This window comes from Dicentrarchus labrax, unplaced genomic scaffold, assembly GCF_905237075.1.
Source record: "Dicentrarchus labrax unplaced genomic scaffold, dlabrax2021, whole genome shotgun sequence".
Classification (NCBI taxonomy): Eukaryota; Metazoa; Chordata; class Actinopteri; family Moronidae; genus Dicentrarchus; species Dicentrarchus labrax.
The window spans coordinates 13,289,695-13,317,204 of NW_026136712.1; the positions used below are offsets into that span (position 1 = coordinate 13,289,695).

Here is a 27,510-nt window from a genome sequence, read left to right on the forward strand (position 1 = left end):
AGATTATATTCTTATATTATAATCTCTCTATATATCGTATCCGTCAACCAGTAGGCTACAAACAATTAGACTAACGTTATCAAAGCAGCAAAAGATTAAATGTTTGTTAAGGGCTTGGTATCAAAGCCACTTAATGAGTACGAACCAGAACACTGAGCATCAACGACTGTCAGGTGCCTAAATTTAGCCTTCCTCAGTTAATATCTGGTCAAATATTTCCTGATTTAATTAATATTTGTGTTCATTTTATACTGCCTTTTAATTAAAGAAAGGTTCTCAACACCTAAGCTGCTTGTTTAAAAGCAAATCCAACCTCTGAAGGTTTACACTCAACAATATAAGCGAAAGTTTACTTTTGGTTTTGATATCAGATTGGAGCAAGAAAGTCAAACCAATGTTTTCCAGTGTTTTATCAGAGAGTACAAATAATTTGTATATATCATATCAATAGTATAAAACATGTGTGTGGTATTTAGTGTGCTTTACTGTTGTGTGTTAAAGAGTATTTCATTTTCTGGACAGAATGAGGTGGAGGTGTACCTGTCGTGCGTTGACGTCAGACTCACGTCATTTCTCACCGAGCTCTCATTGGTTCAGACGACCTCATCGTTTCTCCCTTAGTAGCCATATTTGTTGATGTGTCATATCAAAGTGACTTGTTGGGGCTCTCAGCTGGGGAAGGCAGAAACCTCAAAGTTCCTACTTATCCCGGTCGGTCTCCGCGTTGAACTGCAACATGAGTTCTTCTCATTCGGTGGGTGAAAATGTAAACATCTCTATTTGTCGTTGACGCTGGATGCTCGTTGTTAGCCGCGCTAGCTGACGTGTGAGCGGATAGTAGTTAAGGTAGCTAGGCTAGCTAACGCCACTCTTATCAACGTTAGCTTAGCCAGCTAAAGTGAGCAGTGCCTCCATACAATATGTCAGTCTGCAGTCTAGCGTTAAATCCATTTGAGCCACCTATTGTTAGTTCGCTGGGTTTTCCCGTGTGCTGTGTTTTACGATAGGTGTTGTGATTTCCTAATGGCATTGCTATAATTATACAGGTAGCGAGCTAAAGTCGGTATAAATGAACCCGAAGTGTTAATAATACGACAGTAAACACAAAGTGGCACATCGGCCTGCTGCTTGCTAACTACACAGTGACCAGCCCGATGCATTGAACAGCTGATTAACGTGTTTCAATAAGGCTGGTTGCTGTTAAAACCACTTCTGAGTTGCACCATGACACCTGTCACAAGAGCATCAACATCATTGCATGTGTATTAGCTGGTGTGCTTGCTTACTGCTTTAACATGAGAAGCTGGGTTGTGTTGCTGTGTGGAGCTATGGTCTGTTTAACGCAGTATGTAGGATGATGGTAAGGCTTTAAATGTAAATCCCCTTTTTTTGTGTAATAGGGCAGAAAGGGGTCAACTGGGATGAATATGGAGAAGGTGGTATTGAAAGAGGTATGATGAATGGTGCCGAGGGGCTTTTGGATCAGGAAACATGGTGTAACAGAGTAAAGGGAATCTACTATAACATATTGTCTTTCAAAGACAGTAACTCTGTAGAGCGGTATTAAAGTTTACATGGTTTCCAGCTATTCTCAGTCTTCTCTGAGTGATTATTAACACAGTAGATGCTGACAAAGCCATTTTCCTTTCGAGGGAATAATGTGAGACAGGGCGATTGCGTTTATTAGCTTTTTCCATGATTTTAGTGAGCGCAGGTCTAGTGGCTGGTTCATTGTCTTCATATCTTTAAAATAAAGTGGACAAGAAAGGTGTTCTCAAGCTAATCTATAAAGTAAACATGAGAATGGATTATAGGGATCATATTCTGTACTTAAAAACTCAAATCAAACATTGTACAGTCCTCTGCCTTTTAAACTGACAAAATCCTCAGATCCTCCCAGGTGTGTCAGCCATGAACTCTAAATGAATTGGTGACACACTTTGAAGATGAATGCAGTGAGGCTGCCTATGTAGCAATCTTGAATACCTATCTAAGTTGTATGACGTTCTGCGCCACATGCCCACAAAAATACGTCACATGTGATGACAGGACCACACCTCTTACTGTGTGTCGAAGCAGGTGGGAGTGTGTGTGTGTGTGTGTGTGTGTGTGTGTGTGTGTGTGTGTGTGTGTCTGCTGGGCATGTCTTTGAAGTTGTGTTCCTCATGGCAACAGATAAACTAGCAAATCACCTGAGTAGTAACACGAGGAAATGTGAAGCTTATTGTTGGGATTGTCAGGGTTTTTCCTGGCTCAACACAAGGACCACATTGTACCTAATTACCAGGAAGGCATGACATGTAAAAAAGCACAGGGCTCCTGTATTGGTGGCATCCAGAAAGTTTTAGGCTTTTCGCAGCTGTTCTCACACAATTAATAAAAACCTCAAAAGTTTATTAGTTTATTATTATTCCAACTCAGTCTCCCTCTTCCTTCCTCTGTCTCTGCCAGATTTGAACCAGAGAGGGACCATGGAACAGCCTGGTCCTGCTTCAGATACAAACACGATGGAAGGATCAGAGGTTGAGTCTGTGTCGGAGGGATCGAACCCAACGGATCAGCATCACGACAGCACATCTAATGTAGAAGAGGAGGAACAAATCTCTCACAACAGTGCAGATGAGGCAGAAAAATGCAGTCAGGCAAAAGATGAAGCACAGCTTGACAGTAACTTAATCAAGAATGTGACAGATGTTCAGACAGACGCAAAGGTGGAAGCTCAGACTTGCAACCAGGAAGATGTAGAGAGGAGTGAGCTGGATGCTGATACCGGCTGTGATAGCAATACAGTCTCCTTGGAAGGCGGGATACCTCTGTGTTCAAATGAGGCTGGTGGAGCTTTGCTAGCCCCAGTCACAAGTGTGGATAATGTGATAGAAAGCTCTCCATCTGTTCTTGAAGGGAAAATAGAAACCGTATTGACTTTCGATGAAGTAAAGGATTCTCATGGCACCACTCCAGACAGCAATGAGCAGCCATCAGTCTTGGTCACAAATTGTTCCACAGAGCCATCGCCTGCTGATGATAGCGGTCCAGTTGAGAGTCCATCATCCTCTTCCGTCCAAAACGCTTCTAAAAACTCCCCCACCGACTCAACAACCACCTCTGGCATCTCCAATGGCCCTTCTACCCCCACTTCAGACACCGTCAGCTCCTCGCTTGCTTCCAGCCCACAGACCAACACCTCAGCTCCCCCGCATTCCTTGTCAAGTCCGTATGACACTGATTGTAGCCGAAAGCTTATTTCCCAGATTCAGCGCTCGCTGTCACAGGAGTCACTGCTGGATGAGCTAGAGTCAGAGCTGTTGGCTTGCCAGCTGCCTGAGGGTGAAGGTGGAGGTGAGAGGAAAGGGAGCCCACCTGTCAATGGACTCCCTACAGACCAAGAGGACTGCATGTTGGTCTTTGAGAAGTGCGTGCAATACAAATATGCACAGCAGGAGAAAGCTATTCAGAGGTAAACTGCTATTCTGTCTGTTGGTGTACTGTGGTGTCAGTTATTAGATTAATCCATGTCTCTGGTTTGCCTAGAGTAGCTTATGATGTACTAGGGCACCTTCATCACATCATTTTAAGCTGTTATTTGTACAATACTTTGCTTCCATTGTAATGGATCAGTTTAGCAAAAGATTAACCTACATGCTAACTGCTATTGTTTTTCCCCTTTTCCTTCACTTCAGTTGTATTAAATCTGTCTTAATTAAGTTAACAAAAATCGTTTTTAAAGCCCGAATTGTGTTTTTTTGCAGTAATGAGACTGGATTTACAACACAAGTCTTAATTCTTTAGTACTTTGTATGGACTTGACCTACATTGGTATTGTAAACTTTGTGTGTGTGTGTGTGGTGCATCTGTGTGTATAGGTTGCTTGAGGATAACAAGCGGCATCAGGAGCTGATCCTGGGTATCTGTTCAGAGAAGGACAACATGAGGGAAGAGCTGAAAAAGAGGGCAGAGACGGAAAAGCAGCACATGGCCACCATTAAAAAGGTTAGTTTCATTCTCTATGGTTCTGTTCACCTTGTTGTCATATTGCACTCTGTGTTGGAGCACAAACACAAGTGATGCGGTCTGTGCCTGTCCCTTCGTCCAAAGCAAGCCCATTCTAGAATAATGGGCTTTGTTCGTCCTTGCATGTCTCTCCAAGCTATTTTTAATTCATTTTTGAAAACAATTGAAGCCTGTTTACCGTATGTTTTTAATCAACAAGGAAGTGCTCTGCTCCAGTGTTTTGTCTGACTTCCTGCCCGTGCCGACATTGACCTCTGCAAACTGTGATCACATAGCACCTGCATTTTTTATTTTATTTTTTTAATATATTTTCAATTTTGCTCTAATGTATACTGTTAGGGACTGCTCAAAGAAAGGAAAAGCTTTGCTCCACAGCAGCCTTTAAAAAATCCTACAATGCATGTTGGCTCTTCTAGAGTGACCAGTGCTGTGTCGGCTAGTCTTTATGTCAGAATCAGGTGTATTTCCAAGTTGGTTTTCACGTACAATGAATTTGCCTTGGTGTTATGGTGCATAACAGTAATCACAGTATGTAGAAAAATATGAAGAAAGATAAAGAGGAAGTACTGCAATGTTATGTGGTAAGGGATGACATGTACAAAAATCTAACACAATATTTCCTGATCCAGAATTTAGAAATTGCACACTTGAAATGCATATGGTTTTAATTGGGTAAAAAAAAGTAGGAAAAAGGTGAGAATACTAGAATAGTCTTTTTATAATATATGTAAAATTCAAGGACCAATTATATACACAGTACAATTAGAGGACAAATGCTGTCTAGCAGCACTGGTCACAGTGACACTCCAATTCAATTCAATCTGGAGTCCAGCCCTGTATAGCTTGTAATTAAGGAAGTCAAACAAAGCAGCCCGGTGGGGAGAAGAAAAGGACACAGAGTTCTGATTACTGGCATTCAACATGCCACATGTGCATGAAAGGCTGTATTCATCTGTGTGAATTGTGTGTTTTAATGTCTTGTGTCTTTTTTTGTGTGTTTGAGTTCTACCCCTTTGATTTACAAGGCTTACCGTCTACATTGCACTCCAAAACACAACAAGTACTTGTCTGTTCATGGAATATTTTCTGTTCACTGGACGCTAGCATTGCTGTTGCCATAGAGGGAACAATAATTGATTCTTTCTTTCTTGGTAACAGCGTTTGTTTAAGCACTGTACAAACAAAAGGGTATAGGAGGGATTTTTTATGACATACACTCAATGTATGTTTTGAGCCCTTTTCTCTTTTCTTTTTTTTCCAACCATAGATTTACGCTAGATAGTAATAGACAAAAAAGTACAAGAAGATCTTTCTTTTCTTTTCTAATTTTACGCAATTATTTTAGGCATATCTTGCTAGAGACATTTCAGTCATATTTACGGTAATAATACGGTCAATATCAGATTTTGAGGAATAGAACAATGCCAAACTGCCTTCCTGTTCCTGTGCTGTCTAGATATATTTTGCCTCCAACATATTGTGTCAGGTGTCATCCTGTGTAGCAGGTTAGACCAGGTGTGGCCAGGCTTACATGTTGCCCAACAAGTTGCTTACCCTTTATACTCCCTGTTTCTGCAGTTGGAGGGCAGGGTGGAGGAGCTGCTGAAAGAACTGAAGGAGTCGCGGGATAAACTAATCCACCAGGACCAGGCAGCTAAGGCTGCTCTCCAGCAGATGCAGAAGGAAATGGCATACCGGCTAGAACAGGTATAACTGGGGCTCAAATGCTGTGAGAGAATATATTTGATAAGCTGGTCACACAACTTAGTTTTGCCCCAGTCTGGCCCCTATTTGCATGTATGGCCTTGTTCCATTTCAGGCTGCTACAGTACCTTTTTATTTTGCTGAACTAAGGCTGAGTTTGTCACTTAACTCACAATGTCATTACTCAGGAATAGCCCACAGCTTGTCAGAGAGAAATGAACAGCAGCATAGCTGTCAGCATCTGACAGTTGATGAAGACGATCAAACCACAGCACAGCAATTGGCTCTCTTTATCATCCACAACACATACAACATCAATAAAGTGTATTTGTATATGCTGTGTGTGTATACAAGTGAATGTATTTCCATAATTAAGATGTAGCGTTCACCTTTTTGTGTGCTGTGTTGTGGTATATGTTTTTCTTAATTGGCCCCATTTGCTGCATCACCATCAGACAAAATGCATTCTATCTCCTTCTACAGTATCTGTAGTTTCTCTTATCTAAGCGGTTGTACCTGTGCATCAGTATGACAGCCAGTAAGTACAAGTACATTACATTGCATTAAAAAATGTTGTATTCATCTTTTTAGATTAAAATAATTAAAAGCTGAAATAGCTGAAATGAAGCTAATTGACCAAATTTACATTATTTTTTTGCCAGAAACTGTATCGCACGTATATTGAAGACGTTTGCACAAAACAAGCAGCTGAACGGTCAAGGTCTTTGCGCACCAAACTCTTGTTATTGCAGCTTTAATCACTTGTTAAGCGAATAGTGCCGGAAAGCACATTTTTCATCCAATAGTTTGCACACCTGGTTGAAATCTTGTAGGGTACTTCGCTCTTGACAGTTTTTCCACACTTCACAATTTTTAATTTCACTGTTCAGTGAACAATACGAGGTAGATCTTGCACTCTTGTCTTCTCTTCCCTTGTATCAGTCCTCCTTTGTATTAAGATGGTGACCCAGTCCTAATCAATTGTTGCCCCTGAAGTTTGAAACATTTGGCCTTGTCAATTTATAGACACAAAATGTGCTATGTCTATTTTTATTGTGTTATATTATTTGATTTAAAAATATAACGCAGAAACAGCAACACACATTTTCTCCACCCTTCTCTTGCTCTCCTGAAAGTCCAACTTGTTACAGAATGCAGTAAAGATCAGACATAGCAGCATAAAACTGACAAACTAAGAAATGGCACTTCGTTGACATGAGGAATGAACACACTGGTGTGAGACCAGTAGAGGAAGTTGTGAGTGAACCACTGGGTTTGAGGGTGAGGTGTTGGTATAGTACATGTACCATGGTGTGCCCTGGACATAAAAGTGCTATGCTTATCAAGGCTTTTAGGTATAAACAGACTGGCACTTAAAATGAAAATATGAAGTTTCTAAATTGTTTAGAAAAAGTGCTGTTGTCATATTGCAGCCAAGTCAAAGCATGTTGGCTCCATTTGTAAAAGGTTGACAAGCTGACAGTCTTACTGTAAGTTAGTGTTTTGACTTCCACCCACACTGCAATGCTAGATTGTCTATCTGTCTATCCAACAGTCCATCTTTCATGATGTGTGCCAGTCCCGATTGAAGTTGCAGCAGGCTAAGTAGAGTAGCCCATATATGTTCTCCCCAGCCAACTCCTTTTAGGGATTTCTAAGGGAAACATCACTTATTTCTGTTCCTCTGTAGGATCCAACAATATAAGCTGCTCACTGACTGAAGTGTGGTATATTGTATAAACCTCATGATATAAACAACCGTCTCAGGTTAACAAGAAGTGTGACGAAGCACGCCAGGAGAAGGAGGCCATGGTGATGAAATATGTGCGTGGGGAGAAAGAGGCCCTCGACCTGAGGCGGGATAAGGAGAGTTTGGAGAAGAGGCTGAGGGAAGCCACCAAGGAGGTGGACCGCCAGGCCCTCCGAGGAAACCAGCTGGCCCAGGAGAAGGGCCGGCTGCAGCAGCTCTATGATGCTAAGGTAAATATTCTGTCAGTTTTAAGTGCCCTGTTAAAGAATTTTTATTTTGAAAACTGTTTATAGAAGGACTTATATAGGGACTCTGCTTACCCAACTCTTTCTATAAGGTACAAAGACATACAATTCTTTTGATGTATCCCTTTGAACTTGAATTTAATTTAGCATAATGTGCCACTAACATACATTAAAACAAAGCTGTCCCACTCATTAGTTTGTTAAAATTACTTCAATATTTATACTTCATAGCAATTATTTAAAGATGTAGCAAACTTTGTTTGATGGGTGTTTTTCTTCCTAGTCTTAATTATGCCGATCTGAGTCTGTGAGTCAGCAGTACGTTGGATGTCCCACTTGTATGCTTTGTATTAATATTACGGAATTAGCAGAGGAAAAGCATCAAGACTAGTTATTTAATATAAGTAAGTGTCTCATCTCAGCCAAATTTCCGTTTGCTGCCTCTGATATTGTTTCTGCTCGTCCCGTTTCTCTGTGCTCTCAGGAAGGCGAGGTTAGCAGGTTGTCTCGAGAGGTGGAAAAGTTGAAGGAGGAGATCAACTCGCATCTCATCAAGGTCAAATGGGCCCAGAACAAACTAAAGAGTGAGGCTGATGCACACAAGGTAATGTAACAATTCACAACCCAAATGTACTTTATAATAGAAATATTTCATAGGCAAACATAAGGGAAAAAAAATGTATGAGCTGTTGGTTACAGAGAAGAAAGCACTGTATTTATAAATAATGATTTAAATAAATAATAGTGTAATAAGTTTACACATTTACATTGCTGATGTGGTTGACTACCTAAAGTCATTGTAGCTCTAGTGTCTATATTGCCAATATCAGTTCGAAAGAACATACTTAAATTTCTGGTTAGTGTTGGTTTTCTTCATTTAGTCTAGACACCATGTCAATGATGTATACCCGCTAAGTATTTCCAGTATACAAATGACATCCCCTTCAGTCATTTTATCTGCATCCGCTCCATAATAGACATGATTTGATTCAGGGCGAAATGAAATGGGGTGAAAAGTAATGTAATGTGTACAGTAATGATCCTGCAAGGAAGCCATCATTAACATCGTTGCTATTTTTGACGATTTCTGTTTCAAAATAATGCTTTTATTTTTAAACCGCCTCCGAGCAAATATGCAACTATAAACAGAGAAGAAGAAAAAAAAAAAGTTGCTGAAGGCCGCAGGACTGGTGCCAGTAATGTTTCCTTTTGTTTTGGTTTGTGTGGTTGATGTGTGTGTAAATCACTCTGCATGTAAGAAGTCACCAAACGGGAACCTTCCTTTAAATCATTACTGTGGCTTTGTACAGTACAGCCTTTACTTTCCCTTAAAACAAAAGCATTTTAATGTTAATCTGTGTGCAGGAAACTAAAGACAAACTGAGAGAGACCACATCCAAATTGGTCCAGGCCAAAGAAGAGACTGAACAGATCCGCAAGAACTGCCAGGACATGATCCGAACATACCAGGTCTGTGATATTTATCGCACAGAAGTATTAGTTGGCTCATGACCAAGAATGTGAGCAAATGTAATATATCTTTGTCTGAGAAACATGGTGTATGTCTGGATTTGTGTGATGTAGATTGCATGTTTTGTGTCACAATGTCGTGCTTATTATTGTTCATTGCCTCCTCTCTAAATTAACTGTTTGCATGTCTTTATTCTGTTAAAATACTAAAAGATGCTATTAAATGAGCCAAACTGAAATTGGAACAGGTTTGATTCTGCTTCAGGTGAACGGCAGTTTCCATTTATACCTTATGATGGTAGTAAAGAGCTGCCTAAGTTCTCTCTCTGTGTTGAAAAAATGCTGCTGTATTCTTTCATCAGACTACAGTGTCAGCATATAATAGAGCGAGGCATCAAAATAAAACCGCATGACATGAAAAACAAAAACACATTTTTAGCATTTTTAAAAAAAGATGTATGCAGTAACTTGCAGCATATAGCTAATAAGACTAAGAATAAGAGTTGAACTGAGCCAAAACCAAAATGCCACCCAGATATATTCGATGCAAACATGGATATTATGGTTTGGTGTCTCATCGTCATTGGTTGCCTCCTTTACCCACGTCGTATATTCAGTTCGCCCCTCTTTTACTGTTGTTTCAGCTGTGGAATGCTTGCCGGCTTATTGTGTTGATTTTAATCTTTTAACCCTCTACCCCCCAGGAATCGGAGGAACTCAAGTCCAACGAGCTGGATGCTAAGTTGAGGGAGACCAAAGGAGAGCTGGAGAAACATAAGCAGGAACAAACAGACCAATTAGAGGTGACAACCGCTGTGCACACGTACAAACACTTTCTCACACGCGTGTGTACACAAGAAGTCATTGATGTGTATACACCGGCTTAAGGTGGCCAGTGAGTAGGCACTTAAAACTCCTGGACAAAATAAACAGTAATGCAGGTTTGCTATTGGTTGAAAATTACATATACTTTCTGTTCCACAAGGCCATTATTCAGCCTTTTATTGATGGTCTTGATGCCAGCTCTACTAGTAAAAATGTTTATTTTCAGCTGTTTTCATCAGTTTGAGAGGTGTAATTGCCTTAAGTAGGAATGAGTAACAAACTGGCACATAGGCTCTACAGGCAGACACACATGCACACAGGCACAGACATGGACTCATTCCAAACACAATGGCCTGTTTTTCTCTCTGCCCCATTCTGATGGGAATCACGCTTTAAAAATAAATGGCCTAGAAATAATCAATATGAAGCTGTGCTTTTCAACAACAACCCAGAGGAAATCACACATTTCTTGCTATGTTTCCACAGTCTGGTTCGTTTATTCAGGGTGTTTACAAGTCCTTAAAATGTCATCATGTCTGTCATAAATAACAGACCATCAAAACCATCAAATGGTTTTGAATTTATATTCTGATGTATTCATTTTAGGTGAAAAGTTTTGAAATATTTGATCATAAAAATATTAATACGATTAACTCTGCAGTATCAGACATTCTGTTATCAATAAACCTTTCCAATGGTGATGTGCAGTGTGGCCTATTCCTGATACTTTGTACAGATTGTTTTTAGGACAGGTTTTACCGTGTAGGACCTCAATTTTTTGCAGATACCGCTGCCTCGTTGATGACTAAATTGGTCCAAGCCTGTATTTATTTTAGTATGTGTGTTATGCTCAAGTTATGATGCAACTCACTCATAAATAATGCAAACATAACAGTTGATTTCCCATTACTGTGTGGGTTTAAACATTAAACCGGGACAGGAAAGGATGGATGCAGGACATAGACAGTAAATTTGCCAGCATCTCCATTACTGACATGTTGTCTTGGATACCACAGGCTACTAATAGCTTCTTGGAAAAGTTGAGTAGCACTAGTCATTAACGGCTTTGTTAAAAAAGATGAGACGAAAACATTATTGAGCTTTGCTTTCACATGCATAATGAGTGCATAAACATAATAACGTTAATGAATGCTACACTTGGATTGCCAGGAAATGCGTCTGTAATGAAACGATTCTTCTGTAAGATTGTTTATTATTTTTATTTATTTATCTAATGCATTTTTTGTATTGTTTTTCAGAAAGAAATACTTTTTGTTCAGTCTGACTGAGGCTCAAGTTGATGGTTAAAACTATTGAAATGAATTGGTAATGTGTATTAAAGGTCCAGTGGTTAACATTTAGGAGGATCTATTGCCTGAAATGGAATATAGTATTGGTTTGTTTTTATCAGCATATGTATGATCACCTAAAAAATATGAATCTGTACATTTTCATTACCTTTAGAATGTATCGTTTTTATCTACAAAGGGAGCGGGTCCTCTTCCATGGAGGCTACCATGTTTCTACAGTATCCCAGAATGGACAAACTAAACACTGGTTCTAGATAGGGCTGTTCGTGATTTTCACGCTTGGAAGGGGAGAATGAGGCAAGGGAGTGGCAACCTGCAACTAAATGGCTAGATGTCACTGATTCCTACATACTGACATTTAATCTGTCATAGTTGGTAGAGAGGAAACCTTTTTAGCATAAGGCATCCTTTTACAGTTTGGATTCAGAGGTTTAGAAACATAAATTGCTCATATGAGTAGACTCAAAGTAAAAGCCATAACAGTGGGTATATATCTAACGCAAAACCTAATGCATCTGGCAGGTGCACCGAGTGAAAGCCAAAGAGCTGGAGGACCTGAAAAGGAGTTACAAAGAGGCAATGGATGAGCTCAGTACTCTACGCACCAAGGTTTGTCATATAGATAAGTGCTTGAACATCTGTGTGTCCACATGATATCAGCAGGTCTTCTTTGGCTTAATAAGTGTGTGTTGTTCTGTAGTTAAAGTGTCTAGAGGACGAGCGTCCACGCTGGGAGGACGAGCTGAGCAAGTACAGGGAGATCATCAACCGGCAGAAGGCTGAGATTGGCCGTCAGAGAGAAAAGCTGGAAGAGATCACTGCGCTCCAGGAGCAGAATGAACGGTCCCACACACACACACACACACACACACACACACACACACACTCTCTCACACTGATCTTTCATGAACAGAACTGAAGGTAAAAGCTCAAGCATAGGATACATGGATACATTGCAGCATTGTGTGATGTCCACAATGTTAAGAGAACCTAAAGCAAATATTATTTGTAGTGAATTATGATGGGGTCCTACAATAACCCCAGTCCATTTTGTGAAAGGCCAAATGTCATATTTGGCTGCTTGGAATACATTTTAAAATGATGGATTTCATTTCACAGTGCACAGATACATCTTATTTAGATGTTTTTAAATGGATTTTTAAAAACAGTCCTGTGACTGTTTGATAAAACTTTTGTAGAACAGTCAGTGATACATTGGGGGCAACTTTTCTAGGAACTTGCAGGCAAATTACAATTCTTGACATGTGCACCTGTAACACCATTCACACATAATTGGTTTTCATAGAACTGTACTGCTTGTAATATAGTTCTTGGCCCTTTTATTTTTTTGTCTTCTGTCAAGTACCTTAAGATAGGCCAGAGACAGATATAGCACACAGGGCAGGAAGGGACTCGGGTCCCTCTGTGGGTGTGTGGCTCTGCCAGCCATGTGCAGATGACTTGATAGAGAAACTTTTCCACTTATTGAAATGCTTCTTTCTGTGTCTGCCAGAGTGCCATAAGTAGGTGGCGCCAACCCAAATTGATTTATGCAAAAGCTTCTCTACTTTTTGTTCTGGCTTTCATTTTGTGAAGCAGGAAGTTTTATTCACAACTTGCACCAACATTTTTAGTTGTTGGCAAGAAAAAAATGATTTGATGCCACCAGTTCTTTTTGTCCATAGACAGCTTCACTACCAGTGAAGATTGTGACGTTCATCCTGGAAGATTATGTATGGCTCATTTTTATTTTGTCAATCCGAATCAAACATTAAACATTTCATCTGGCCTATAGTTTCAGAGGTCTAACTGCATGGCGATGCAAACGATTTGGCTTAAATAATGGGTTATGTAAAACGCCATATGCTGTATCTTGCTATGTATAATTTCCTGTTTGTCATACAATACTAAAATTGTATCCTTAATACACATTTCACACCCACATAAGAAGGGAAGTTCATAGTGACCACCCATTTAATGTGAGTCTTTATTAACACCTTGGCAATCATTTATTTGTCCTGCAGTGATAAACAGGAGATCACGTCTCTACGAGAGGAAGTGGACAGCCTGACCAGCCAGATGGCTGACCTCCAGCGTGATGTACAAGGCAGCAGGGAGCGCGAAGCTGAGCTACTGGGCTTTACTGAGAAGCTGAGCAGCAAAAACGCCCAGCTCCAGTCAGAGAGTAACGCACTACAGTCTCAGCTGGATCAGCTCACCAGCAGATTCACGGAGCTCCAAGGGAGGCTGGAGGAGACCAACAGACTACTAGATGACAAGGTCGGGGGAGCTTTAAACGCACAAAGTTATACAGTGAGATGTAGAAGACTGATATACTGAGTATTGTTCACTAAAATCATGTAGGAATGCCTTGAGGAAATCATGTCATTATTAAAATGTGTTGATTCTAGTCAGTTTTCAGTCTCTGTATAAAGGTTGTGTACAAATGTACTGTAGAGTGTATGATTTGTGCTTCTGACATACTCGTAACAGCTGAGTTGTCTGTCCTAGAACACACAGTGTCCTTGAATAGTAATATATTTTCTGGCTTGACATTCAGGAGAAAATCTTTGTGCTATATATTTTTCATTTCAATTACAGGTTGCTAGACAGTGAAATGTTCCTTTTTGGAACAAGCAACCATTGTCACAATACCCTACCACTCTATCATTGCTGTTATTGCATTTTTACTAAAATGCCTCGTCTCGTCTCCATTAATCCTGCAGTCACGGCAGCTGAAACAGGAAGAGGTGCTGAGGCAGCAGGAGGTGCAAGGTCTGCAGGATGAGCGGACAGCACTGCAAACAGAGGTGGCCCAGCTAAAAACCAGAGTTGAAGAGCTGAGGGATGAGCTGGTGACACAGAAAAGGAAACAAGCGGCCAACATCAAGGACCTGACGAAACAACTAACACAAGGTTAGGAAACCACCTTACAGTACAGTCTATTTCTGTATCTCCTTCACGGTACAGTACCCAACTTAATTTAGCTATTTCCTTAGCAGATAAGAAAGATTACACTTTTTGAGAGCCATATGGCTTAGACAAGACGTGGTTATGGGTTGTGGCGCTGCTTATGGCCTTTATAACAGATATGATATGATAAGATGTTTTTTTCCCTTTTGATTTGATAGGATAGCTGAAGATAGACAGGAAAGGGGGTAGAGAGAGAGGGGATGACACGCAGCGCAGGGCCACAGGTCGGATTCAAACCTTAAAAGAAAATATATGTGCTATGTCAGAATTATTGTTTAATTGCAAGGTATCAAAAGCGTTTTAGAATTTCCAGCCGTGCCAAAGTGGCCATTGTGTCCATCATCTAATTTCACTTGACTGTGACATCTTTTCTTTTATATAGAATTGCTCGACTGCGAGACAGTCCCCTCCCAGGGATTTGATGTCAGGTCACACACTCGGATTAAGAGGAGAAAGTGCAGGATGATTAGAAACAAGGGAGATGGAAGGGTACAGATAGGTGCGGTGCATAGAGAGCTTATGTTCTTCTCATGCTAGGATTATACTTAATAGAGCGAGCCAGCTTCCCCTACTTGGTTCTCTGGGCAAACGCAGCAACGTAAAGGCATGAAGTTCAGCACCATCATCTTGTATGCACTAGCTTTTCACTTTGAGTTGGCATGTGGGACAATGAGGACATTTTAATTAGGAGAGCCTGTGATCGTTCATCAGTGTTGCAGTTACTTTCATTACTATACTGTCATTTTAAGCCTTTGTTTATGCATGGAAGATTTGCTGAGCGTGCACTGTTCCTAAAAAGCAAGCTTCATCACATTTATTCAGGTAGACACCTTCACAGTGGAAATTTCAGTTCACTTCAGTCGAGCAGCTTTCATCATGCTTTTTTGCGAACGTCTGATCAAAATTTTACACTCAGCAGTTAGCAATACCCATAATAATGTTGTTAAACCATGTATCATAACTTTCACATCTGTCTAGTGTAAATCTATGTTTGACAGTTGTTTACTTTCTCTTCTCGTACAGCCCGCAAGAGACTGGAGCAGGTTGAGAATGGAGGCTGCGACCGGGATGCCAGCAGTATGGGCAGTCGCTCAAGTTCCTCAGGTACTACTTCTGGATTTGGTTAGTATTAGTATTTAACACACATAGAAGTAATATCATAAAAGACTTCTGTTTTTGTAATATTCGTCCTGTAAAGTTTTTTTTCTCCTCTGATGGCACAAATACCCCCCCCCAAAAGGTGGTGCTTATTTACAAAAGTTGATGAAATCATAGTGCAAAGGCAATATAAAGAGTTTTTCATGGAAAATAATAGCTCACAGCTAGTTGATACATGACCAAAATCACGTTACGGGGAAAAAAAAACAATTTCTAAGTTCATCTCTGCTCCATTCCCCAGGCTCCTTGAATGCACGCCATGGTGGGAGCAGTGGTGTTGAAGAGAGGTCGCCAGAGAGCCAGTCAGGTCCGTCAGTGGTGGTCGTGGACAGCTTCCCAGAAGTCGACAAGGCTGTGCTTGTGGATCGAATTGTCCGCCTGCAAAAGGCCTTGGCTCGCAAGCAGGAAAAAATTGAGTTCATGGAGGATCACATCAAGCAACTGGTAGAGGAGATCCGGAAAAAGACCAAGTGAGTGGCAGAGACCAAAGTACAAGGAGCAGAGAAAGAGAGATGGCGAGAACACTTAATTTAATTTTTTTTTTTTTTTTTTTTTTCTCTGCAATTTATAACGCTGAGGGAATTTTTTGGCCATAGAATGCAGGGTGTCCAGATTTTACTGGTGCAGTGGATGGTGGTGTATTGTGCTCAGACAGTACTCTCAGTGCAAATGCAAAAACACGTGCTACAGTGTTTCAGACGCTACAGCAGTTTTAATGTAATAATGCAGTTTTGCTGAAGGTGGTCAACCCTTCAACACTATGATTTGTTTAATACATAAAAGAAGAGTCAGCAAAATATAAGATGTTGCTCACTAATGAGAAGAGAATGCTCCGAGACAGATCCAGGATGCTTCTCCACCACTCTTTAATTACGCTTACACAGTTCAAGTATCAAATACTGTGTACTTATAGCCTGAAACATCCCGTGCATACTGTGACCTGCCTTAGCACAGGAGGGAGAGCAGCTTCTTGCAGCTGTTTGGAAATGTTAAAAAGGGATAATAATTTTGTTTTCTCAACATTTAAACCAAGTGCATAGGCACACCATACCTCACTCCCTGGGGTAGCGGCGCTTCAGCTGACCTTGACAAACAGTATATGCTTACACACACAGTTTGCGGCCCCCTACCTCCTTCTGCGTCTCGCTGTCATCTTTAGATTCTGACTCATGCACCGTACTTCTTATTCGTGACAAACTTCACTCAGAAGCTATTTATAGTTGAGCCGATCGGGGGGCAGGGGGGGAGAGAATGCATCAGTATGGATCCTTAATGATGTTCCATCCATATTCATGGTCATCACCTACACTAAAGAGACAGTGTGAAGGATGTTGGAGCTATCTTAATCACATCACAACTTTATGTATAGGTTAGGCCCTGAGGTGAATTGTGGGCCATTGCCAGCATAAAATGTGATGTGTGTGTATAAGATTTTTCTCAGATCACTCCAAACTGTTCACCTGAAGTTCTGTATCACATTGGCTCTTGTTGCCAGATGATATATTGGGACAGTTCTACTTGGATCATTCCCATTTCTCATTTGTTTCGCAGCTATACACTCGGATTGAATGAATTAGCCTCAACCTACATTCAAGAGTTAAAATTGAGGACGAATCCCACGGTTGCTGGGCTAAATTTAGCTCTGTAAAATCTCAGCTAAGCGGGGGGTGTTGCACTACCCAGAATGAGGATGTGAATTTGTCCTTTTTGCCTTTCTTTTCCTATCCCTCCAGGACAGCCTGGTGAACACCGACAAGCTAACTTTAAGCCTGAAGCGGGTCTTTTAGTGGGTCTCTGATAAAGGACAGTTTGTGGGAAAAAAGTCAATAGGCTAATGTTTGATTTATGTTACCACATCCATATCCCTCTGTTGTGTGATCACAGCAGCGTTTTTGCATCTTTAAGCTCATTTTCCAAAGAATATATTGTTATGAAGTGGGAGGATATATTTTGGATACCCCTGGTTCTAGTTCCAAGGTGCAATCACACAGTGTTAAACACTTTTATGCGCAGCACTAACTCCTAAATCTGCAGCTTACTTCAATTAATGTTTAGATTCTGGATCATTATTTTTGGGATGAATTGGGCAACTATTGTGCCGTGTTAAAGTGGCATGTTAATGTGCTTTTAAGAAGTCAAAGACAGGTCATTGGCTGCAGTGTTTATACAGTATATGTGATTTGTAGTAAATGAGCTAAAACATGCAGAAACAGCAGCATCATCCTCCAAGGGCAACGATGTTCGTCCTTCAAAACCCACACCTGCCTATTATGACCATTAAGTCTAAACGATTCATCCGTGTGACTTGAATTAAAATGATGCTGATACAAAGCAGGTGGAGGGCTGCTATTCAGGAGATGTAGATGGTTGATTATTTCGAGAGCATCCTTTTTTACTCTGTTAGGTTCGTAATCATTGGAATCCCGAGCAATATAAGCTCCATTGTAGACTATTATGGATCCACACCTGCTGAATTTGTTAAGATATAATTGATCCTTTCAAGGTTATCAAGGATTTCTTTCCCCATTGCCAGTCTGGCTTGAAGTTTCTCGATGCTTTTGATTTTAGTTGGTAGGTAAGCCAGTGCCTGTATAAAGTATGGAGGAAATATTTTTGAATTCTTAAGATTTGATCTTGGGTATCTAACTTTATACAGCATGTTGCAACAAAAAACATTCAAGATGAAACTCATATTTGCCTTCAAATTCATGGTTTCAGGCCTGTGTAGTTCTGAATACAGTTTAGATAAAACATGGCTTTGATAGTTGAAAGGCTTTCAGACCACAGGCATATCTTTCTTTCTCTGCATCTCCTCTTTCTGTCTTGCCATTTCCTGGGCACAAGGTTTAGCCGCCTTAAGAACAATCTCAAAGGTATGCCACCGAGTTTATCAGTCCTGTTTGTCTTACCGTTGCGCATTTGCAAAACTAATGACGTCAAATGAACGCGTCGTGCTGCTGGAAACTTGCAACAAGAGGTCATGGCGGAGAGGAAGAAACGGCCCAAAGCATGGCTTCAGAAACTCAAACTACTATAACTCTACTCTTTTTCTACACTACGCTCAGACTCAGATAATAAAACGGTTGCGTTAATGCCGGGAACCTGTGTGGGCCGACTTTTTTCCACACAGAAAACTGATCAAGAATCAGTAAGTGCATCAACAAAGAATCAGACAGCAGAATCAATAATGGTATCAATAAAATCTCACTCCCCATCCCTACAGTTGATGCATGCTTGACTTGCTGCCCTCATTTCTTACACTCTCAGCTGTAAAAAAAAAAAATATTACTCACAATACAAAAATAAGCCATTGTCTTGTTTACTTCCGACCTGCTGCTCACATCCCTGCCCCCCCGCCGACCCCTGCATGCCATTCAGCACACCATGTAGCCACATCTTTAATTTCTGTCACTTTTTTGTTTTTACTAAACACTGTCGTGATGGAACTGGGGTCCAAATATGGACCCTTGCAAGTCTAGTCAGAGGTAAGTCTTGTGTGTGTGTGTGTGTGTGTGTGTGTGTGTGTGTGTGTGTGTGTGTGTGTGTGTGTGTGTGTGTGTGTGTGTGTGTGTGTGTGTGTGTGTGTGTGTGTGTGTGTGTGTGTGTGTGTGTGTGTGTGTGTGTGTGTGTGTGTGTGTGTGTGTGTGTTGTGTATGTGTGTGTTTATGATGGTGGCTTCTTTTATAGTGCTTGCTACTCTATCATTTCATTGTTTATGCTTTGTTAGTTTGTAGTGCATACACTGCAACGTACAGTGTTAGGTTTATGTAGATGTAGATAGTTTGTTGACTTGTGTAAAAAGGCTTACAATGCCAACATATTATCCTCTGTCCTTCAGAGTGCACTTACAGTTGCCCTTTTAATATCTGCATTATGTGTAAAATGCTGATAAAAGCTTTCACGTTTTAAGGAGGTTTGAGAGTGTCCTTGCTGCATGCCCGGTAGTATGCGCAACACAATTCATCTATTTTATCTTTGCTATAGCCACCACTGTTAATGCATGGTATATTCTGAAAACATAAGTCACTGACATGTTTTCAACCCTTCCAAGATCCCTTTCACAACAATAAAATGCCCTCCTAAACAGCAATAGTTAAACAGGAAGGCTCTTTTTCTAGTCATTTAGACCCCAACGAGCGACTATTCCTTGTAAAATCTTGGCTCTTGACATTTAAAGAGATCCCTTAAAGTCTGTAATTGTCAAGATTGGATCCATAAAGTTATTGACTTGTTATAGACCGTAATGTAGTGTATCCGTACACAGCTGCTCTATTCAAGGCCATCATGGAACAGAAAGGGGATATCCTTGAGGATGTAGTACACAAACTGCTTCCTGTTTCTTTTTATTTGTCGTGTTTATGCTCTTGTTTTATTCCTTTTTTTTTTTTTTTTTGGTAGCTGGATAATGATCAGTAGTATAAGCAGTAGTAATAATAGTTGTGTTATTAGAAATTGCAACATGTAAGTGTTCTCTTCCAATGAATCTACACTCCAGATATCTTGAGAAATTTCAGCTTTTTTTTTTGAGAAATACTGATTTTGACTGAGTGGAAATCTTACCCACCTTCAAAATATCAGTCTGAAGTTGAACTAAACAATGCCAGTATGCGGCTGAATGTTTCAGGTTTGGTCTTAAGGTATACAGCTGGGTTGAGAGCAGCTTTAAAAAACTGATTGCTGACCCATCTAAACAGATGTACAGGAGGTTGTTGACCTTTTCTTTAGGACCTTACACAACCCTCTTCACCTGCCCACACTCTTTTAGCAAAAACTTTGTAGTTCCAGCCCTTATGTTTTGTTTTTTTTTTTTTTTTTTTTTTTATCTTTGTTGCCTGGAGTCAAGCCCAAGCATCCTCATTCTAATGGCAGTAGACATGCAAAAAAAACACTACGCTAATTTCCCTAACCATCTCCCCTAGCTTGAATAGTGCTTTTTGTCATTTCCCCGTCGCTTATTAAGAAAAAGATAATAATGTAGGAGGCGGTAATGAATTTCAATCACAATGGCGTCTCTCTCTCTCTCTCTCTGGGTCTGTTTTCCTCTAAATAGAAACACGCTTGCATGTCGGTGTTCTCTGAGCTGCACTGGGAAGATTGGACAACAGGAAGTTTACAGCTGTTAAGCTAATGAATTTCTTCTCTCCCTCTCTCTGACACAAACATAGCTTAACCTCGACACTGTGTTGTCATTGAGATGAAAACATATTATGAAAATGAAGATTTATCTCACCTTCACACGCACGTGCACGCACTCACACGGGCACGTAGTTGATTAATTGAATCCCGGCAGTTCATTCTAATGCAGCCGTTTCCATTACCGTCCCTTCTCTGACCGGCACAATAATAATCTTTCTACCTATGACTGAATGTATCCAGTGCACATGAGTTCAATAAGATATCCCACTGGAATTACTGTTCTACGAACGTCTGCTGCTTTTGCTGCTGGAAACGGTTTTATTGCTCTGTAGGAGCGCTCCACGCTCCCACCTTTTTAAATCCAAACTTTCTCAATTTTCTTTGCTCCAGCCGATGCCGCGCATTCACTTCGTTTCCCCCTCCTTTTGAAGCACACCGTTTGACTCATCACCTCCCCCCTTCCTCCCCACAGAATTATCCAGAGCTATGTGCTCAGAGAGGAGTCGGGGGCCCTCTCATCAGAGGCGTCAGACATTAACAAGGCCCACCTGAGCCGGCGTGGAGGCATCATGGCTTCGCTTTACACCTCCCACCCGGCGGACAGTGGGCTGACCCTGGATCTGTCGCTTGAGATCAACAGGAAGCTGCAGGCTGTGTTGGAGGACACCCTGCTGAAGAACATTACCCTAAAGGTACGTGTGTCGTCGTCCCCCCCAGCAGGCACCATACTCCACCATATGTGCTCCAAGCCTGTTCATTTGCAAGGAGTGTGTAATTGTTTAAGCTCAGCTGACCTGAGTGGATAATTGTCAGTGTCATGCTCCACCCTTTGGAGCCGCACAGTCTGATGTGACTATCAAAGTGCGGAAGTGCTGCCATCACCATGAAAAAACATTCAGTCATATCTAAATGCAGATGGCTTTGGTTTGTGTTAATTTTAGGTTAGTGGATTCACAGTTTGGTATATTGCAGTACACATAAATTAGAAAATACTATGCACAACAGTATTTATAATGTATGTAGCCTTCCTTTGTATTTGCAGTTTATTTGCTTTTATTGCACAAAAATAATCTTTGTTAGGGTCTGTACCTATCATTTTTATAGCATTTAGATGTTTTTCATACTGAAAACACCTACACTAGCCCAAAAGACTGCAGGATCCCTGGTTGCCTCTACTGTAGCACAGTGTATGAATGGCCCATGCAGGATACTGATGGAGAGCCTCATTTAGTTCTTAGACCCTGCAAAAGTGATCATGCTCTGTGATACCGATTTTTAACTAATTTTCCTCTCAAAGCCATTTATACTAGAAAGGTAAGCTCGGTGCAGAGATTGCCACGCTGACACATTTTAGGTGTTTGTTTGTGGTGCTAAACCAAAGTCCTAAGTTCCAGTGCTGAACCCAGTATGAACATCCAATGGCATAAACGGTAGTCCACACATAGACACACACGCACACCCACACCCACACACACACACACACACACACACACACACACACACACACACACCCACACACACACACACACACACACACACACACACACACACACAGATTTGCGGGAAACCTTTGACTAATCTCAATTACACCAATTTATTTTGGCCGTGTCAGAAAATAAACGTTAGCCTGTTTTTCTGACATGGCCAAAATAAATTTGGCGCTGGGTTCAGCACTGGAACTTAACATTTCTGGTACCTTTTTAACATTATGTTGACATACCACTTGCTTTCACTGGTTTAACAATTTGACAGCTTTGTACATAAACCATAACAAATCCTTTTTTCTCTATATTTTCCTATATAATGACACCATTGCTTGAATGCTTGTCAGAGAAACTCATTGGAATTCATTTTAAACACAATCTTGATTAATGATGAATATTTTTGTTGACTGAAGTCACAAAGCTTAAAAAATAAAACTTAATGGTTATTAGTCAACTTAATGGAACTCAATCAAACCCAGTCCGCACAACAGATATAGCGCAGTTAAAATGTGAAATCAATATTAATGTTACTACATTAAATTAAATTACTACAACAGCACAGGGCTGGTAATAAAATACTATATATGACAGTGTCGTGGTTGATTTTAGGAGTTAAATCCCGACTTAGGGAATTGCAAGTCCGCTGTTCCTTTTTCTCCAGTGAGGTTGTCTGACATTTGGGTCGTATCTCCCAAACCTTTAAAGTCTGCCGTAGCATTTATCACATTGTACGTGACTTTTTGTTTCATCTGACCGACTGACAGTCCTGTCAGGACGGTGTGCTCGTCAGGTTGTCTATCAGCTACCTCACTTCTTAGAAAGATAACAAGCTGGAAACTGTGATCCAATTCAGAACCGACCTGATTGGTGCTCTTGCTATGTGAGGAAGTGGTACCTCACTGTAACTGAGACGTGTTTTCCCCTTTACTAGTTGTTGATTTAAAGCCTATATTCACAGTATTTATCCTCACTGAGCGTGAGCGTGTGTGTGTGTGTGTGTGTGTGTGTGTGTGTGTGTGTGCTTAGTCCAGCTTCTGTTCCTGAGAGTCTTTTGATCATGTGGTTGGATTAGGATTTCAACTGAACCAATTTCCTGATGTGTTAGTGTTAAGTGAATCAATCGGTTCCACCTGTCAGCAGCCTGTCTCAAGAGGTGATTTGGCCAGATGGTGCACTGTATCCATAAGTAAATGTAGTGCAGGGACGGCGGCAGCCTGTTGTGACTAGTTTATTTCCTCAGTGAAATATGCATACATCTCCCTGATTTACCTTGTTAAACGTTGACATTAACCACCCAGCTAGAGTATGTATACATTCCATTTGTCCTTAGTATTTATGTAGGTATTTTTAGATTTGATTGACTTCTATTTACATATATTTCATCACTTCATGGGAGTTGAACATAAAGGCTGTTATCTCGAGTCGATTTGGATTCATAAAAACATGTTTTGTACATTAATTATGGGAAAATCAGTTTGTGCTGTACTTGGCTTACCGATTTCTTGCTGATCCATTAGATTTAATGTAGGTCTAAATATATATCCGTTGATGTGTTTACCTCAAAAAGAAATCATATCAGTGAGTTACAGCCCATTTACCACCATGTCCACAGCCAGTGTGCAATATAGCCTTTATGTGCTGCAATACGACTTATTTATTTCTCACCATGTCTACATAGTGGAAAGTACCAGATGCATCTTGAATCCACGTCAAAATACAGTGGGTGAAAAACTGCTACCAAACAGGCCCAGAGTGACGCAACATTAGGATAATAGAAAGCTAAAATGTTTAAATATTTATTAAAGCTTCTATTGCGCCCACATAAACAAGGCGAAGTCTCAAAACGTGTCTCCATCCTGTCTGCGTGTATTGTTACTGCCTCCTTTTGATGTTTCATCTATTTGCACTTTTGTTTGCGTTGGCACATTAGATTATTTAATAAATATACTCGTATTTTTCAAATGAGCAGCTTCCTATTGTTTTTTTATCGAGTTAAAATTATCTTAAAGACACCCTAACTTGTAATGTGGGAGTATTTTCTGGCTCTTTTCTTTTTGTGGACAGATGATTGGCAGTAAGCAGGAAGTAATGATATAAAAACACCCAACATGGGCACAGTAAAATGGCAATTAAAAACAAAACACAGACAAAGCCAAACTAAGGCTCCAGATTTACTGTGACAGATAACTGAGCTTTTTTCCCCCCTCTATTATCGCCACTCAATGAGTCTAAAAGTCTTTACTGTCTTCAACAGGAGAATCTGCAGACACTTGGGGCTGAGATCGAGAGGCTCATAAAACAGCAGAGAGATCCCGAGGACAGAGTAAGGAGGAAGTGACACAACCATGTCACAGGAAAGAAGAAATGAAGGACCAAGAAGTACTCGAAGGAATCTCAACCCCCCCCCACCATTTTTGAAGGAACGGAACAGTTTGACACACGCACTCATTCTCCCAACATATGAAAGAGCAAAGTGAATGTTGTAAGTGCCAGTAGCGCCTCCGGCTGCTTTTTTGGAGGACCTCTTGAACTTTTCCCGTGCGTTTGGCGAACGTGTCTGAACTTACTTGAACTGTCATTATTCCATCCACATTGTACCACCTCCGTTTTTTTCTCCTCCGACACAACAAAATCTTCCTCTGGCGAACCTCCCCCTGAACCTGGCCCAAGATTAAATCTTCTTGGGGCCAGTTGCTTCAAGCTTGAAACTCTGATTGCCTTGTAAACTATTTGACAGAAGATGCCATAATTGTGAATGTATAGCAAGCTCTACCTGGGGAAATAATCCAAAAAAAAACACACAACTGATTTGCCAATTTATTTATCTAGTATAAAATGTACTGAGCCTCGTAGCTCTTTCCACCGTACAGTAACTGAGATGATCATCACCCAGCATGCTCTCTCTACTCGTCTCCTCTCGTCTGCCAATAAGCCAAATGTATTTTTTTGAATGACTGCTCCTGCAGCCTGACTCACAGAGCTCTCCGTATATGAAGCGAAAAGTGAAAATCAGCCACGGCTTGTGGGGAACTTGCGTGCCACCTGCGCATTTTTCATCATCTTTTTTTTTTTTTTTTTGCTCTGCACAGCCAGCACTTAGGACCAAGCTGGTGGAGCAAGGTGCCTCGCATCAGCAGACCCACCTATCTGTGTGACACCGGTGCTAGACTGAAGGAAGCAGACTGTGTCTTTGCAATGTTAAATGCAGCCAACCGCACTATGCCATCAGCGTGGAAGTGTCCTAACGTTAAGCAGCGTGAGACTGAAGAAAATATATGACAAATTATATTATTACGATAAGGTTGAAATGTAGAGCTGGTCTTTTTGTTTGGCCGATTTGAGTGTGATTTTTAATTTATTTCATTTTTGTTGGCTTAAAATGTCATTTTTATTTTAGTACATCTGGTTGTCTATTTTTTGTTTTTTTATTATCACGCTATTATAAGGTTTTCGTTAAGACTTTTTGCTCTTAACTCTCAATTGGAATACCTTGAACATTCTTGTCTTTCCTTCGCTGTAATCTGTTTAAATTCTCCACTCTAAGGCACTTCATTAGTACCAACTGGCAACAACAATCTCTTAATCACGCATGAGCATCTAAAAATGTTTATGTTTCAGCTTCCTTAAGAGTGCTTTGGTAGCATCATCATCATTCCTCATTTCAAACAGCAGGCACAGACATGCTAACAGCTTGCAGAGACTTTCTTGCACTGTGTGCACAATACGATCTGGTGGGTTAGAAAAGAAAAAATAAATGTTAAGGTATTCCTGTCACACAACTCTTTTTTTTCTTTCTTCGTAGTGTCACTGAGTCCGTTGAAATAAATCAAGTGTAGAAGAATTGGAGGGAGGGAACAGGAGATCTGTAGCTGTAGCTCAGGAAAGCCAATGGAACCTACAGAAATATATCCAGGGACAAAGTGCAATGCTGTTCCTTTCATTGATTTATTTGTTGTCGTTTTTTTTTTTTTGTCGTTTTTCTTTATTTGAATGTGTTTGTGCGCCAGTGTGCTGTTTTATATGCCGGTTTTTATGCTTGTGTACATGCAACATGCGACTATGCTGGTGTTTGAATATTCAAATGTGTCCAAATTGTGTGTGCGCGCATGGCTGCATGTGTGCCTTTTTTTTTTTTTTTTTTTTTTTTTTTTAAACCTCTCAAGCTTTTGTGTACTTTATGTACATGCTTCAGCTGTAGGACTTTTACCAGATTGACCATGAAGTTCCATAGGGGTACCCCAGGGGGCTGAACAGAATTTGCATTTAAACCAGAGTCTGGCAGCCACATGAATAAAAACACACACACCTGCAGCCCCGTACCTCTCAGCCATACACAATAATGCTTCTGTCTCTCTCACAGCTGTTTAGTGTATTGTACAAACACCAGGATGGAGGGTATAGAGAAGGTAACTAGTTTGATAAAACAACACTAAAGTTTTCCGTTGTCTTTATTTGATCTGATCGCAGAAGCTGTCACAAAACCCCCCTCCTAATCAGAAACAGGCTTTTATGGGTCATGAATGGTTATAAGGCCGATCCCCTTCCCGTACACCCTGAGGCTATGTTGAAATGGCCTACTATGTGAATAGAGATGAAAGTTTCCAGGATTGAGGTCATGGAGTCCTTAAAAGCCTCCCTGTTGCTCCAGTGGGTGCTCTCTGTTTGATGTACCTCTACTTTTATTTCATCCAAACTGATTTCTCCGTGACGTGGGATCAATGTGTAAACGTACAGACGGCAAACCTGCAGATTACATCTGGATTCTCCTTGATATTGAAACTTAGTAACCTTTTAAACTCCAAAAAGTTCAGTAAGGTTGAATTTTAGGTTTCCTTTTTTTCCCTGACAAGCCAGGTTGATTATTTCAAGATAAATTCATCTGAATGTTTTCATGCATCTTAAACAATGTGAAAATGAGCTGCTTGCTGCTGAATAGGTGAGTTGTTGTTTTTTTCTGTTTTCTGGTACAGAAGTAAAAAAACAACCTATGCAAAACACTCGCATGGGATTTCCTGATTAATTCTTCATAATTCTCCGAGGCATGTTAATACGCTTCCGATTTGGTTCACCTGTAAGAATCATGCTGATCTGGGATTTAACACGTTTCCACAGCCTTGAAACGAAGCCATGTTGCAGCATTGTGTGGATAAATGAATAGAACCTCATGTTTCACTATATGGGTATGAAAAAATGATGTTCAGTATGTGTGAGTGTCAAAATGAGAAGTTTGTCCCTTTTTTTTTTTTTTTTTTTTGGGGTTTTCTTCCTGCTGTGCAATGATTCCCCCCTGCTCTGTTTAGTAGAAATATTCAAACTGTGATTATAATATACATTTGTAAATATGTCAGTCTGTAAAATTATGATGAGATGTTTTTAAAAATAGTGATTCTGAATGATGTTTGTATATATGGTGTTAACAGGGAATAAATGGAGATGAGTCTTAA

The 27,510-nt window shown here is 40.5% G+C and overlaps 1 protein-coding gene across 4 annotated transcripts; it reads left to right on the forward strand.

Moving 5' to 3' along the window:
- The first annotated feature begins 631 nt into the window (after window positions 1–631).
- On the forward strand, window positions 632–27,510 carry ccdc186 (coiled-coil domain-containing protein 186). Of its 4 annotated transcripts, none has more exons than XM_051418524.1 (17): window positions 632–754; window positions 1,401–1,451; window positions 2,452–3,457; window positions 3,864–3,990; window positions 5,590–5,718; window positions 7,483–7,695; window positions 8,195–8,314; window positions 9,076–9,180; window positions 9,885–9,983; window positions 11,838–11,924; window positions 12,016–12,158; window positions 13,340–13,595; window positions 14,042–14,231; window positions 15,312–15,410; window positions 15,688–15,916; window positions 21,055–21,274; window positions 24,321–27,510. In XM_051418524.1, exons 1-17 carry the CDS (start codon window positions 637–639, stop codon window positions 24,402–24,404), a joined length of 3,276 nt encoding a protein of 1,091 aa, XP_051274484.1. In that variant the 5' UTR covers window positions 632–636; the 3' UTR covers window positions 24,405–27,510. The 4 variants fall into 4 exon arrangements, with proteins under 4 accessions (XP_051274484.1, XP_051274485.1, XP_051274486.1 ...); XM_051418525.1 differs by having other exon boundaries at window positions 15,312–15,392; XM_051418526.1 differs by lacking the exon at window positions 1,401–1,451.

Excerpts from the sequence above, each read along its gene's own strand:
- ccdc186 (XM_051418524.1), top strand. The coding sequence starts at position 637 with ATGTGTCATATCAAAGTGACTTGTTGGGGCTCTCAGCTGGGGAAGGCA. Across the intron at positions 13,596-14,041 it reads ACAGACTACTAGATGACAAG|TCACGGCAGCTGAAACAGGA; the intron begins GTCGGGGGAGCT and ends TTAATCCTGCAG. Across the intron at positions 15,411-15,687 it reads AGGTACTACTTCTGGATTTG|GCTCCTTGAATGCACGCCAT; the intron begins GTTAGTATTAGT and ends TCCATTCCCCAG.